The sequence below is a fragment of the Podarcis gaigeae genome (assembly GCF_964106915.1).
Source record: "Podarcis gaigeae genome assembly, chromosome: 17".
Classification (NCBI taxonomy): Eukaryota; Metazoa; Chordata; class Lepidosauria; order Squamata; family Lacertidae; genus Podarcis; species Podarcis gaigeae.
In genome coordinates, this window is record NC_139694.1 from 39,385,917 (window position 1) to 39,401,972 (window position 16,056).

General features: G+C 46.1%; 1 protein-coding gene across 6 annotated transcripts; it reads right to left on the reverse strand.

The window, feature by feature from the left end:
- Positions 1-86: 86 nt before the first annotated feature.
- Positions 87-16,041, reverse strand: TEX28 (testis expressed 28). 6 transcript variants are annotated; one of them, XM_083719419.1, is made up of 7 exons: positions 15,614-16,041; positions 13,925-14,036; positions 9,908-9,974; positions 5,987-6,057; positions 4,447-5,117; positions 1,666-1,801; positions 87-525 (listed from the first exon to the last, which is right to left on the reverse strand). In XM_083719419.1, exons 3-7 carry the CDS (start codon positions 9,960-9,962, stop codon positions 211-213), a joined length of 1,248 nt encoding a protein of 415 aa, XP_083575545.1. In that variant the 5' UTR covers positions 9,963-9,974; positions 13,925-14,036; positions 15,614-16,041; the 3' UTR covers positions 87-210. The 6 variants fall into 6 exon arrangements, with proteins under 6 accessions (XP_083575545.1, XP_083575549.1, XP_083575550.1 ...); XM_083719423.1 differs by lacking the exon at positions 15,614-16,041 and adding an exon at positions 15,187-15,299; XM_083719424.1 differs by lacking the exon at positions 15,614-16,041 and adding an exon at positions 15,013-15,133.
- Positions 16,042-16,056: the final 15 nt, after the last annotated feature.

Consider the following 16,056-nt stretch of genomic DNA (forward strand, 5'->3'; position numbering starts at 1 on the left):
CACCTGGAATGATTTTTCAGTTAACTATCACATATAGCTTGGCATAGCCACAGGGAGAAATAGACACGTGGGAAAGCACAGGGGAATAGGCTCTTAATTTTTAATTAATAAATAAACAAACAAACAAGTAGTTAAATAAGCATTGAGAGTAGGGAGTGTTGGAGAGCATCAGGATGGATAAGGAAATTTGTGTGCCATTTTGTTCTCTGCCTACCAAGCAGAGGGAAGCCATGTTCTCCATTCCTGTTGACGAATGACAGGGAAGTACTTCCAGGCAGCGCTTATGATGACAATCACAAGCAGAGTGGCCAGGGCACGCCAGCGAGTGCGCAGGAGAGGAAGGGAACAGGCTGAAATAGTAGAAACACACACCAAGAGAATGGTGGCAATGGTCAGCAGCAGGTTGATGAGCTGTCCATAAAGTTTATAGACACTGGCCTGGGGTAGCTCCATTGCCTCCTGTTGCTGGGTTTGCTGCTGCATTTCGAGTTTGGCCAGCCGGGTCTGGTAGGAGTCCAGCACCTCCTGGCAGGGGTGAAAGGAGAAGGTATGAGGTCCAGATCAGATCAGGTCCTAGACCACCTGTCCCCACAATGGCTGGTCTTTCCCTCAGATAAACCTCTTTGGGTTCCCACACCCTTATTTCTCCCCTGGAATGTGCAATTCTTAAATTATAATGCTATTCTTTGATGGCCCTATCTTATATCCTGTTAGCAATCTCAGTTTACCAAGTGCCAGTTCTTAGGTAGTCAGTAGCACAATGCTCATACAAAAGGGAGGCATCAGCAAGTTCAGGGAGACCCCAAGGTGTGCAGTAGTAGTACACAAAAATATTTGGTGAACATAAATTGGGGAGGGGGGCAAAACAGCCCAATGGAGTTCAAGCACATTCTGTAGCAATAGAGTGCTTACTGAGAGATGGGAAACAGAAAATCATTGGGAAGAGGGGAAAAAGAAAATCATTGGGAACAGGGGTGCCAGCTTGAATAAAATATTGTGGGGATCCAGGTAAGCCCCACCCTGCATAATCAATCACATGAGGCAGTGCATGCAGACCATTTTAATGGGAATGCACATCAACTTTGTGGGGTCCCAGCCCCCTCAAATATTTTATTGGGGGAGCCAAAGCCCCCACAGCCCCTAGGAGCTGGCTCCTGTGATTGGGAAGGGGACTGAAATGGAACATCCTGAATGGGAGCATTCCCCACTGTATCATTTTGTTATAGGTCCCATAGTTCATGTGATAATGGTGTTACAATATATGCAAGTAAAATACTTGCCAATAAGGAACGTATCAGCATATGGGTAATAAAACCATCCACTGGCCAGCTTGAATCAGTACACACCAACCCACCTTGGGTATCACTCTACAAAAAGGTCAATGCCACCCCACCCTCCAATATTCTAAGCTATATAATTAATATTGACCTGAATCCTCTGAGCTTTCTAGCATTCTACTTTGACATGACATCCCTCTGGAAACACACGGCTGCATCTAAAGCTGACTGTTATGGCCTACCCCATAATGTGATATACCTCATTGCCTCTGCATCCACACATTCTGTCATGGCCAATAACATGAGGATCACTCCACTGTCCTACTCGCTGCCCTTCATAATAGTGCCATGCATACATCTTGGGCTCCTAGACATGGGAGCTCCTTACCCAGATGTCCCGGGACCTCTCATAAGACTGATAGACCATTTTCTCCTCCGTGCATGCCAGGTCATGTTTGAGGTTGGTGATCTCATTGAGATTTATCTGTATCACATCATTCACCTGCACTTCAAGATGGTAGTACCTGGAGAAGGGTGGCACAGTCAAGGAGGGCGGAGTGAAGTTCTGCCGTCTGGTCCTTTATCCCTTGCTTCCCTTTGCACACACACCCCAAGCCAGCTGGCTGATCTTATTACAGCCTGAGCTTAAAACACTGCTGGTAAATGGATTATGATTGAGTTGGCTCTGTTCCCTCATTTGACACTTCCAGTGACAAGACAGAGGTGAGCAGTGAAAGAGAGATGGCCATGATTACCCAGCAGACTCAAGGGCACCAAGTAGTGTGTGGTAAATATTAGGGCGCTGGACCAAAGAAGAGTGAGAAGAAACACTTCTGGGTGTCCTTGAAGATCAGGCCCCACGTGAGCATGTTACCAGGATAGTTTGACCCCAAGAACTGGTACTGGGGGAAATGTGATCCTGGCTGTGTTGAATTTGCTGTTATGCTAAGTATTCTATAGAGTATAGAAAAAATACCAGGCAGGTTGCTCACTGCTGAAGTGGAATTGTCGGGGGGGGGGGCGGTTATCAAAGCAAACTCTTCTATAACACTGCCATTCTATTTGAAATGACAAATGTGTTTACTAGCAAATCAAATGCTAGCTCAGCCATCAGCCTTGCCACTCATCCTATGCATCAGATGGATTGTCTACTTTTCTATTTTTTTTAAAGTGTTGCATAAGCAGTTCGTTCATTGCCTTATTTTTTAAAAACTTTTTTGAGACATCACTGGCACAGCCAAACAATATTGTGTTTCTGCTTCAGACTTGCAGAACATTTTCCCCACCCAGAGCTTAAGCTTGGAGGAAAATAGGCACATTTGCATCAGCTGCCATTAATGTGCTTTCAGAATGTCCATTGCTCTAAAAATGTGCCCTTTTGTGGAGGCTAGGTCTCTCTTCTTTGAACTGAAGACATTCAGAATTCCTTCATTTCTAAGGTCATGATAGCTCTTCCCTTTTCCTCATTACAAGAAAATTGGGACCTTGGTTCCCATGTAATGTAAATGCAGCAGAAAAAGCATGGAGATCAGAAGGTATAGGTACGGTATAAGCTATGGGGGGAAAGGATTTTGCTTCTGTGCCTCTGTGTGAATCAGCGCTAGTTCCAGGGTTTTTTTTGTGGGGGCCAATTCACACTCAATGAACCCCTCTCCAAAGCATTACTGTCCAGTTCTTTGCCCTCTCCCTCTGTTTCCAATCCATACAACTACCCAGAGGCAGAGGACAAGGGAAATGGAGGTTGCTTCTCCATCACCTCACTCTTGTCAGTGCTGGCATCTTTGGAAAGGGCAAGATGCACAAGCAGAAATAACTAGGAGGAGCATGAGCAGGCTGCTCCAGAGAGTGGGCAGTGGGCCACCTGCAGGAGTGTGGACCTCTGCAGGTGCCCAACAATGTGCTGGCCCTGGTGTTAATGCAGTGGAAAAGGGAGTGTGGCCCATGTATCCAGTAATAGAAGTCTGATCACATTCCTTGGTGGGCAGTGTTGCGGCCAGGCCTCAGACCATGCAAATGATCCAGTGAATGGCAGGCTCGATTGCCCAGCTCCCAGCTATTGGCCAATACCAGCAGTCCTTGAATGGGCATTCCCCTGGTGGTGGGCTCAACCAGCCAATGAGAATGCTTGGGCCCGCTACCAGGGGGCGTTAAATTGCGGCCTGCCCAGAAGTCTTCCCTGCCTTTTTTGTTGGATCCCCACCCCTTAATTTGATTGTTTTTACTTGTGCTTTCACCTTGCTATGGACCAAGCCAGCCACCATATTCAGGGCTGGGCAGGAATTTTTCCATTTGGCAAATTGGCACTCACCATCTGGTTTTCACCTATCTCATAGCACATCACAACTTTGTAAGGAGGTTAGGAATTGGGTAAGCCTAGATCTTGGCTGGAGGGGAGGTTGTAGCCTCTGCCTGCCCCCTTTGGGAAAGGGTATCCTGTTAAAAGGATCCAGGAGGAATGGTTCTGTCTGACACCCAGGCAGGGGCGGGGTCTCACCACTCTTCCAAAGGGGGCCCTGTGGGGGGTACCCCCTATTTGATATAGGTCAAAGGGCATTTCCCCCCTCCCCAAGATGTGATTTATCCTTTGATGCACTTCCAGCAGATGCACTGGAGTGGAATAGTAACGGCTTTACCCAATGCTTATGCCAAACCATTCTTTACTGTAACCAATTGTGGCCATATTCAAGGCAAAAACCCAATACAGTGGTACCTCGCACTACAGATGCTTCAGGTTACAGACGCTTCAGGTTACAGACTTAGCTAACCTAGAAATAGTACCTTGGGTTAAGAACTTTGCTTCAGGATGAGAACAGAAATGGTGCGGCAGTGGCGGGAGGCCCCATTAGCTAAAGTGGTACCTCAGGTTAAGAACAATTTCAGGTTAAGAACAGACCTCCAGAACCAATTAAGTTCTTAACCTGAGGTACCACTGTATGCTGTTGTCCTGTGTCATTTCCCTAGGGAACTGTGGGGTCATGGGGCCTTGGCACACAACTCTAGATTCTGGCCCTAACAGCAGAGCATTGAAGATCTTGAGCCACAGGCTCTGAACCTGTGAGACTGAGCAGGGGGACAAGGAGACAGGAGACCAGGAAACATCAAACCTGAGAATGGGGTGTCAGGAGATGGGATACTGGAGCCAACTGCCCTCATTAATGTGGGTGCCCACCTCTTCTTCTCCTCCTGCAGCAGTTCCATCATCTGTTGTTTGTCAGCCTTCCATGACTCATCCAGCTTGTGCCACTCATCCTCCAGGACCTTGTGGTCTTCTCTAAGATCAAGCAGCTGAGCTTTCAACTCTTGAACCCTCTGCTTAATCTCTTCCTCAAGGATTTGCTTTGAGGAAGCCTCTTGAGCAGACCTGTTTTCTTTGCTCTCCGAGATGGAAGGAAGGAGTTCCTCAGCAGTGAAAGTTTCTGAAGTGCGGCTTCTGGGTATGCTGAAGGATGGCTGGTGAGACATGCTGTTCCTGGGAGTGGTGAGCTGCTGCTGGGCAGGAGTAGCACTGCTGCTGCTGTCCTGGCTTGTAAAAATCCTCTGTTCCAACTTCTTCAGCTGAGCCCAGGAATCCTGCAGACGCTGTTCTAGTTGGGCAATATTGGCTGAGGAGCGCTGGTTGATACGTTCAAAGGCCTGCCGGATGGAAGGTGCTTTCTCTCTGTCTGCCTTGCCCACCAGCTCCACATAGCATGAGGTATTGTCATCCCGATTGGCTTTCTCCACCCGCAGCATCTCAGATAAGTGGAATATGCGATGGCGCAGGACATCCTTTGGGTTGCGGCTGCTTACTTGGGAAGTGGTAGAAACAACAGAGACACTGCGGGGCCGAGGGGGCTCCACCTACCACAGGGACGAGGTGGGAAGATGATCAGAGAAACAATAACATCAGCTAACCCTGAATTCATGCTGGGTCCCCACTAGCTACATCACAAGACATTGAATTATACTTCATCTAGAATGCATTCTGCCATGGCCATTATTGATCTTTTTATCTATCCCACAAAGCACTCTGCTGTGCTTCCTCTAAGGATTGAAAACATTTACAATTTTAATCATAAATTTAACAATACAATTAAAAATAAATTGGGCAATAATATTTGAATGTATATGATACTGCTCCAGTATGGGACGAAGGAATGGGGGGCTGAACAAGAGACAGCTGGCTTGGCAAGCACTCCTTGTAGGCTAAACAGTCACTCAGGTTGTTCACCACCAACACTTCCTGACTCCTTGATTCAAGCTAAGCAGGACTAACATCACAGTTCCTATTGAAATTATAGCCTTGAGCCCTGTTAACCATCTTGCATCCTCACCACCTGCCTCTCCCCACAAGGGGATTAGGCACTTATTCTTCATTGGCATTGGGGAGGGACCCAGGTTTAGTGAGTGAGCAGGACTTGAGGGCAAAGCCTTCCTTTGGTCCCTGCTGACTGCATTGGAAAGGCATGAGAGAGAAACGTTTCCTGACTTCTCCTGTCATGGGTCTCTGTGCAAAGGTCCTTCACAAAGAGAGTTCCCTGACATCAAATTATCACACAGTGACATCATAATATTTTCTCCCCTAAAGCCATGGCAGGTGCAGCTCCTGGAACCAGTAACCACAGATAGTGGGCAGTTAATGTGTAGAACATGGGCTGGGGCTTTTAAGAGTCTCCCCAAGAGAGCCACATGCCCTGGGGGAAATCAGGCTTTATCTTTTGGTCACTCACTGAACTGGCAGAGTCTTCTGCTTGCTGAAAGGATTCTCCCTTGGTTGAATTACAGAGATCCACCATGGGTGCTGTAAGGAGACAGGCATGTGCTTCAAAGAGCAATTCATTCAAGAAATGAAATTCCAACTAAACATGCGGAAAAAATTTCTGACAGTAAGAGTTGTTCCACAGTGGAAGGGTCTCCCTTGTGGAGGTTTTTAAGCAGAGGTTGGATGGTCATCTGTCACAGATGCTTTAGCTGAGATTCCTGCATTGCAGGGGGTTGGACTAGATGATCCTTGGGGTCCCTTCCAACTCTATGATTCTATCTCATCCTGAACCCAAGCTAAGGGCCCCATGAGACACGACGCAAGGGACAGTATGTGTCCACCTTCATCTCCATTACTCCAAGTCTTTATCAACACTGTCATCGTCATTATCCTTAATTATTAAATGAATGATATTAGACATTTCCCATCCCATTTGTTAAGTATCAAAAGCTTACAAACAAACACATTAAAAGCATAATAATATATTCTAGAATTTACCCCTCTCCCCAAAAATGTTTGTGATCAGGAACACTTTGGGGAGGACCGGGGGGCCCTGAATGCATGATTTTGAGGGGGTGTGAGCCAGGTAGCCTCCAACCAAGGATCCCCACCATGCCTGTCACTGGGGGTCTTTGGGCCCAGGAGCCCAGCCTGTCCTGGCCTCCCCTCACTGAATGACCAGCTGGCCAGTGCTGGGAGAATTCATCTGCCAAGGGCTGTGTTGGTCGCCTGGGCTCCTCCTGCGTGGGTGGGTGGGTGGGTGGGCAGGTGGCACAGCCTGGCCCCGTGAACCGTCTGTGCCCTGGGTGCCAATAAAGGACACAATGCCACTGTTTGTGATTGAAATGTGAACAAGTTCAATCCTCTTAATACAGGGATGGTGCACCTGTGGCCTTTCAGATGTTGTGGACTCCAACTCCCATCAGCTCCCCCAGTCAGCATGACCAATGGTCAGGGGTGATGGCAGTTGTAATCCAACAACACCTGGTGTACAACAGATTCCGCACACCTGACTTCATTAATGCAGTTTCCCCTTCCCACTAATCAATCCAAGAGCTCTGCCAACAAGACTTTTCTACAAGAGAATTTCCTGGTGCATTGTGCTTTATGTGTTAGAGTTGTATGTCCTTCAGCTTTCTGCCTGAGGCAAACACCTCATTTGCCTCATGTTAAGATCTTAAATTCAAATTCTTAAATTCAAATTTATTTATTTACGGCTATTAGCCCATAAAATATGTACAAACCTAAAAGCACAGAAACATAAAAACCAATACATCTAACAACAGAAGGGGAACACCACGATGCAAGGGTGGGTCATTGAGCAGTGACAAATAACAGCTTGGGGCCCGGAAAGATCCAAGGGACGGTTCACAGAAAAAGGAGAACTGGAGACGAGATCCGTCATGCACTCTCATCATAACTGTCCGATTAGTTTTTGTTGTTGATGTTGTTTTTTAGTGGTTTTTGTGTGTGAGATAACCGCATTCAGGAATCTCGCCACCTGCAGAGTTACAGAAGGATCTGTATCCTGCAAAAGCAGTGCGGCATTTGACTCAACAGGCCTGCCAACCAAACGCAGTAAAGCAGGACCCAGGAATTTAGTCCTGGCTATGCTATGTAAGGGACAGTTGAACATTATATGTGGAAGAGATTCAACTGTTTTCCCGTCACACTCGCATAGCGGAGACATCAAACCCTTGGAAAATCTGTGGCTCAGCAGGTTCGATGGAAAAACATTGAACCTTGCACGAATAAATGCAAGTCGGTGTGGTACAGATGAAAGAGATGACATATATGATGGAAGGCCAAGTGGTGGGGTTATTCCATGATACCTGGGGGAGCAGACACCCCCACCCCTGGAGAGGTTGTGTTGATTTTCAATGTCTGCTAATCTTTGCTCGATAAGGCTTTTGGCTGAGCGTAGGTTCATCTTTAAGGAGTCTGCTGTTAAGATCTCCTTTGAGTAGGGGTTGCATATATATTAAGCAAACAGATGTCTTGGAGGACATTTAGAGGTGGGTGTGAGGGGTGATGAGCCAGCACCTCAACCCCAAACAGTCAAAGTGGTTTGCCAACTTCTGTAACCACTAGAGATATAAGGATAAAGTCCTAATTAACGGAGGCCCCAAATATCTGAAAGTCTGCCTCCTCAGGTGTTAAGAAAGGCAGAGAGGGCTGTATTGGTTATTCCACCTGTGACATACTATCTCACTGAAGATGTGAACTAGGTAATGTGACTTATTTTCTCTGTGTTTAAAAGCTTCATCTCTCCCTGTTGACAACACTAGGTAGGCCTGTTTGTGGTAGTGTTTCTTTATTATACTACAGCCAGGTGTTTTACTTATGTGAAGGCTGCTGTGTGTTCACTTATCCTCCCCCCCCCCGATTCAATTTAAGGAGGATGCACTTCTGGAACAAAACTAGACTTTTTAATTAATTACACTCATGGAGGTTGGAAAAGATTGTGAATTGAACCAACGCATGGTGAATTTGCTCTCACTGAATCCTTGCTGCAATAATGCTTGTACATCATTCTGATTACATAAAATATTTGGAATGTGGCAGATTTGGAATGTTAACAGATATTATGAAATGCCAAAAAACTTAGTGAATGCTAGGCCCAGACTAATTGGTTGTCATTATGACCTATATACTAGAGCCAAGGCTGTTACATAAATTAGTCTCTTTGGACAAAGGCCACAATTTCTGATACGTCATACCCCCCCAAAAAGTACCATACATACTGGTAAGTAATTGCATCATTGAGACATACACGTATCTACCACTAGGTGGCAGATGACTGATATTAGCTGGCCATATAGCCACGAAATTGCTAAAATAGGCCTGAGGTATTGCACAGCCATAAACTGTTCCCAAGTAATCTGCCTAGAAGTCATGTTTCACCAGTTTTCAGCTGCAGACATAAAGTCTAGCTCCACCAGAATAATAGAGAGACTGTCTTCAGGCAGATATTGAAGTAGGTATCTGGGGGGGGGGGTTGAAGTAGGGTTTGGGGGGGGGGACAAAAACTACGTGAGTTGAGTTCATTCAATTCAATTCATTTTCCTTTATCAAAAGTTGCCTTGGGTTTCTGCTCAACATCTCCCTAGGAAGCAGAGATTTGCAGCACCAGGACATTATGCTATTAAAGCAAGTGAAAAGGTTTATATTGATAACCACTTATGATTTATCATCTTGGTAACCCAGCTTTGTGCACAAGTGCACATACAGTAATTCTTTTTGTTGTTGTTTTGTTTTGTTCAGTATCTACTGGATAGTAGTATCTACAGTATGTACTGTAGTATAAGAATAAAGTGCAGATTGCTCTCCACTTACAGCCCAGTTTTGGAGGGTGATGTCTGGTGCTGAATAGGCCTCCTCCATTTTCTTAGTTCACATGGGCCTCTTACTTTCCACTAGAGAACAGCAGTAGCTTCTTGAATTAGCCATATGTATTTTGAACTCCAACTTCCTGGCCAGCATGGCCAATTGTTAGGCATGATGGAAGTTGTAGTCAAGCAATATCTGGAGGGCCAAAGGTTGCTATAGGTTATTGTTTTATTATGTTAGTTGGCCAGTCATTTTCTGCATATGGGGTGCTTTATAGGTTGTGCATAAGAGCGATGCTAACCAGGTTACAGTTATTGAAGCATGTGCTACAGTCCATGAAGCCCTTGCAGCTGCTGCTGAGCTGGCCAAACAAGGTAATGGAATGCTGGGATATTTCCGCCCCGCCCCCTTGTGGAATTCTCTGCTCTTTTGCTTCCTCTTAAGCATCTATATCCCTTTATAATCAAACACTTGGATGCTGCCACCATAACCTCCGATGCCATAGCCATCAGAGGCCAAATCACCACTGCTGAGGATCACTAGAGAATAAGCAACTTACTCATCATGTTTGCTTCAAAATGACTGGGGAATGAAAGTTGTGACTGTGGAACCATGGCACAGGATGCCTCTGAAGAGAAACTATTCAAGACAATTCTGGCTCATCTTGCTTTTTTGATGACATGTTGTGTCTGCAATTGCCAGTTGTACAAGTGTGGCTATATGTTAGCACTGGAATATCACCACTCTTCCAAGTGCCCTGCAATTAAAAAAATAAAAAAGTGGAATGCCCTCCCAAAGGAGGTGAATCAGTCTCCTCCACTGTGAACTTTTAGGATATATTTAAAATGATTCCTGTTTACTTGGCCAATTGATGGCTGAAAATTATGTCCCTAGCAACTCTGTTATGATTAGTTTGAGTGTAGGTAATTGCTTTAAGGAATTTTAAACTGTTTTAGAAGGTTGTTTTAAACTGTTTTTTTAGTTGTGCACCATGGACTCTCTTGGTGGATGGCTTTGTGCCTACCCCTGTGCTAGGACCTTAATAAGAATCTGCCAAATCTATCAGCAAAACTTGGGTTGTAGGGATTTCCCATCAACAGGCTGGGTGGCAGCAATCCCCACTGATTGATGCTAGCCTGCCCCCATCGTTCTGACTTGATCTCAGGAGCTTTATGTTTTGCAGGCAGGGTGGTTAAGTGCTTGGGCTTATTACCATCTGAGTATTCCTTCTTGGGTTTGGCTAGGTCCCTGGTTATTGAGGAGATAGTGCCACCACCACAAAGTTTGCTCTCTGTGCCCACTTGTATCTACCTGATGTCCCTCTCCAAGAGTTTCCCCAAACAATTTATTGACAGCACAGGTTTGTCTTCTACTTGTGGGGAGAACACTGCTGCTGCTACAGTTGTTGTAATAATAATAATAATAATAATAATAATATAAATAAAATAAAAATAAAATTATTTATACCCCACCCTCCCCAGCCAAGACCAGGCTCAGGGTGGCTAACACCAAATATAAAAACAATTGGTTGAAATACAGCTTAAAAAACAAGATTAAAATACAACATTAAAACTTTAAGATGCAGCCTCATTTCAGTGGAAACTCAAATCGACATCAAAAACGTTTTGGGGATGAAAATGTCAAGTCTTCACCAAGGCTAACTATGCAGACAGGTCCTACATGGGCCAGAAAAAAGCCAGGGAAGTCCCCAAATAGGAGTTCCAACACAGAAGGAGAAAGGAAAAAAGAAAGAAAGAGGGGGAGGGAATCAAACTGATTCCAAGCCAAAGGCTAGGCGGAACAACTCTGTCTTACAGGCCCTGCAGAAAGAAGTCAGATCCTGCAGGACCCTGGTCTCATGAGACAGAGTGTTCCACCAGGCCAGAGCCAATGTTGAAAAGGCCCTGGCTCTGGTTGAGGCTAATCTGACTTCCTTAGGGCCCAGGACCTCTAGGATGTTGCTATTTATGGACCTTAAGGTCCCCCGTGGGGCATATCGGGAGAGGCGGTCCCATAAATATGAGGGCCCTAAGCCACAAAGGGCTTTAAATGTCAAAACCAGCACCTTAAATCTGACCCTGTACTCCACCGGGAGCCAGTGCCGCTGGAAAAGCACTGGGTGAATATGCTCCCATGGCAGAGACCCCGTGAGGAGCCTCACTGCAGCATTCTGCACCCGCTGGAGTTTCTGGGACAGCTTCAAGGGCAGCCCCGCATAGAGCGAATTACAGTAGTCAAGCCTGGAGGTGACCGTCGCATGGATCACTGTGGCCAGGTCGGGGCGGGAAAGGTAAGGGACCAACTGCCTGATGTGGTGAAGGTGGAAAAATGTTGCCTTGGCTGTTGCTGTAACCTGCGCCTCCATGGAAAGGGAGGCATCAAGGATTACACCTAAACTCTTAACGGAAGGCAATGGCACTAATTGGTCCCCTGCAAGAGAAGGGAGTTGGTCCCTCATCCCCATGCCATCCCGACCCAGCCAGAGGACCTCTGTCTTCAAAGGATTTAGTTTCAATTTGCTCCCACGAAACCATCTAGCCACAGCTTCCAAGCATCTGGTCAGTGTGTCCGGGGCCGAGTCGGTGTGACCATTCATTAGCAGATAGAGCTGAGGACTTCCGGGGTGGCGCCATCGGAAAATGGCTGATTCCCCTTAATTCGGAGGGGACTGGCTCCGCGGAAACTGGGTCTTTACCGCTACGGCGCAGCGGGGACCCTCAAAAAATCACAGGCGGGTGAAGCCTGTGACCGTGGGACTCGGCGGGCACCTATTGCACCCCCCCAATCGGCGAAGGAGTCCAGCTCTGGGCTCCGGAGCGGAGCGGGGAAGTGGCGCTGTTCTATGAGTCGTCTGCTTCTTCCGTGGAGTGAAGCCGCGAAGCCGTTGCCGGAGAGCGCTGCCTTCTTCCTGAAAATTTGGCACTAAAATCAACGATCAACGAGTAGGTCAATTTTGCAATTAAAGGAACTCTATAAAAGATTTGGCACCGAATGCGGAGAGGTATAAACAGGAAGTCTGCCTCCCGTTCTTGTAAAGGAAGTAAAGCAATGAACTTGTAAGCAGAAACCTTAAAGGACGTTCTTAAGGATTACAATCCGAACATCAAACAAGCGTTTTCCCCCCTTTGACACAGGGGAGGAGGGGGGAAAGGATTTGAACAGCATTTCCCTGCAAAAAGAGAGCTGAGTGACATCAGCATATTGGTGACAACCCGGCCCAAAACTCCAGACAATCAAGGCAAGGGGGCGCATAAAGATGTTAAAAAGCATCAGGGAGAGGATTGCACCCTGCGGCACTCCACACACCAAGGAGTGGTGCAAAGACATCTCCCTCCCTAGCACCACCCTCTGTCCCCACCAGAGATAAAGGAGCACAGCCATTTCCGGGCTATGCCCTGTATCCCCATGTCAGCGAGGTGGTGGTCCAGAAGATCATGATCGTCGATGTCAAAGGCTGCTGAGAAATCTAAGAGAATCAGTAGTCCTGACCCGCCTCGATCCAGTTGTCTACGGATATCATCTGTTAGGGCGACCAGAGCTGTCTCGGTCCCGAAACCAGGATGGAATCCGGACTGAAATGGATCTATGGATCTGAAATGTTATATGATTGACAGCTTTGCAGTAGCCTGTTTGTGAACATCTAACCTTCCTCTTTCCCACCTCCCTCTTCCCACCCTAAATAGCCTCCTGCCAATTGAAAAGAGAGGGTTTTTAATAGAAAGTTTGGTAGAGCTCTGTCAACACATTGTCACTTTGAGCTCAGGAAGACCAGAACTGAGCAGAGGCACACTCCCGCACTGGAAGGTTATCTCAAGTCTAACTTGCATAGCCCTGCTCACTGGAGCAAGTAGGAAGAAAAAGTCATTGTAAAAGTCCTCTTCCACTGTAAGGGGGAAAGTGTACTTTGGGAACACACAACGAATGATATACAGATTAAATCTGGCCCAGTTGGCTTGCCAGTCATACCTGCATATATAAACAACTTTGTAGAATCATAGGCTTGGAAGGGACCATGAGGGTCATCTAGTCCATCCCTCTGCAATGCATGAATCTTTTGCTCAATGTGGGGCTCAAAACCACGACCCTGAGTTAAGAGTCTCATGCTCTACTGACTGAGCTATCCCAGGATAGTTCCTCATAACTTGCTTATGTCTCCTTTCTTAAGCCAAATAGGGGTGCATTGGGTTAAGAATCAATTACCATGTTTTCTGTGTTTGCAGGCTCCTTCGCCCAGGAAAAGTGGCATAGATAAACCTAGTAGTTAAGTAGTAGGTCCCCTGTGAGCTGTGAAGAGTACCTTTGCCAACAAATACTGCTTTCTGCCTTTTGGTGGAAGGGATAGTGGAATTATGAAAAGTGAGGGTTTAAAAGAGCAAAGATATCTCTCAAACATTAACTTTTTGACTTCTTGTTTCCAGTTTTGACATAAATGCTAACATTCCCAGGCTTTGACCTGTCCAGTTTACCCTTTTCTCCATCCCTAAGCCATGGTACTTGATTTTAAAACTACTCTTGTATTAACCGGGCTCAAAAGCTTCCTGGCAATTATATGTGGACCAAATGGTACTTGTCTTACCTGAACCTGTTGACACCTACTCCTGTACCTGGCTCCTACCCTACTTGGCTTTCTTCTCTCATGCCTGACATTCCAGGGCCCTGTTGTGTAGTAAATGTTTCCTGGCTGTTTCCTACCAGAAGGTATTGACATAGAATTAGTTTTGCCTGCAGAAATGCAATGGGATGTCACGTAAATGCTTTTGCCTAACGTTCCTGTTGTGATATTAATTCTACTCTCACCCATCAGAAATAGATTTCAACCATCTTCCTGTTTTATATGTACTATATCTGCTATTCACAATGCACATCCAGCAAGTCAATAAAAAACAGCAAGTTTTCAACTGTTACCTTTCTGGATAATTTGTTTCATAACAGTAAGAGGTAGTGAAAGGACAGAAAGAAAAACTGAGGAAGGTTTGAGCATATGCATGGAAGGCAGGGGGAAAGAGAGAGAGAGATTTTTAGAGCAGAACTAGATGTTAAGACAGAAAACTAGAGCCCCACGTTGAGTTTCTCCCCACCCCCTCAGTAATCTGTAGTGAAAATTAGCCATGGCCAGACATCTTGCTGCCCTGTCCTTCTCATTATTGTCTGCTGCTGGGAGGGAAATGAAAGCATGATTTTGCCGGGACAAACTTAAGTTCTATTGACTACATTTCCCCTGGACAAGAGCCTTGCTTTTATTTGTAATTTTGATTTTTATTTATTTATTTTTATATTGGAAGCAGGATTTTGCAAGATGCACTGTACTGCTGTGCTGTAGTAGCATACGTCATCTCTTGCAAAACTTAGCTTCACAATATTGTTGAAAAGACCCAGAGGGTTGAAAACAATACTTTGCAGCATTTTACAGGAAACAGATTTAAGCAAGAACAAACAAGGTGGTGAATAATATTGTGTGTGTGTGTGTGTGTGTGTGTGTGTGGTTTGTGTAAAAGGGAAGAGGTCCTGGCTCAGTAACGGAGCATCTGCCTTGTATACAAAACATCTCAGCTTCAATCCCCAAAGGCACCTCCAGGCTGGGCCTGGGAAACCCCTGCCTGAAACCCTGGCACTGCCAGTCAGTGGACAGCCTTGAGCTAGATCCATCAGTGTTAGGCAACTGACCTGGTGCAAGGCAGCTCCCTGTGTTCCCACTTGAATGCTGTGGAAAATTTGTGGATCTTGACAGCTCTGCAAGGCTGTTTTTGCTGCAACAGGCTAACATGGCTGTCCTTTTGGAAAATGTCACATCAGTGGAGCCATTAATAAATTAGCAGTGTTCTTATTAATCATCCTCACTGGTATTGGGTTTCTTTAAAATCACTCCCTCCTTCCCCTTCAGAAGTCTCTGTCTTTTGGGGTGTATATTTTGTCTGTAAGCCACCTTGAAACCTTGTGAGGAAGAAAGGTGGGGTACAAATAAATATTTAATAATAATAATAAATATAAAGGAGCAGACAGACACCATGCCTATCTTTTTCTTTGTCTTTCTCTTTTATTGCTATTATTATTATTATTATTATTATTATTATTATTATTATTATTATTATTATTCATTTTTCAGAGAGCGCTTGGCCCTCTTGGAAAAAATGACCCCTTATCGCCCATCCCCGTTCCCTTTGAAGGCACTTGAATGGGGCTCTGTCTTCCTCTGAGGAGAGAAAGCAACACCTGCAAGTATCACGCAAGCGACTATTAATTCCTAAACTTCCCGACCCTCCCTCACCTCACGCAGATTTCGGAGGGCGGGAGTATTAGGGAGGTTCCTACAAATTAAATCTGCCGAAGCTGCGTTCTTATTGGCCTACGCACACGTCAATCAGCGTGCGTCCGGGCCCTCTGTCGTTGACCGTTATAAAGGGGAAAGCACGAGGGGACCAAGAAAGAGCCTTGGCCGCCAAAAGAGGGGAGGGGCAAAAGGCTTCCGTAGGGCAGAAGGCGGGACCTGGTAATAGAATATGGGGCGTGGCTCCCGGAGGATCTAGCCAAACAGAAGGCAGGAGGGGCGCAGTTTTGAGAAGCCGATAGCAAAGCGTATCCCATATAGCACAGCCCACTCCCACCCCGCCTGCTGCTCAGCCTATCATATCAGAGGAAGAGCGTTCCGTGAAAGAACCGGCCAATTAGAACTACGGCGCGCCGAGTCGGTTGCCCGGAGACCAATCAACG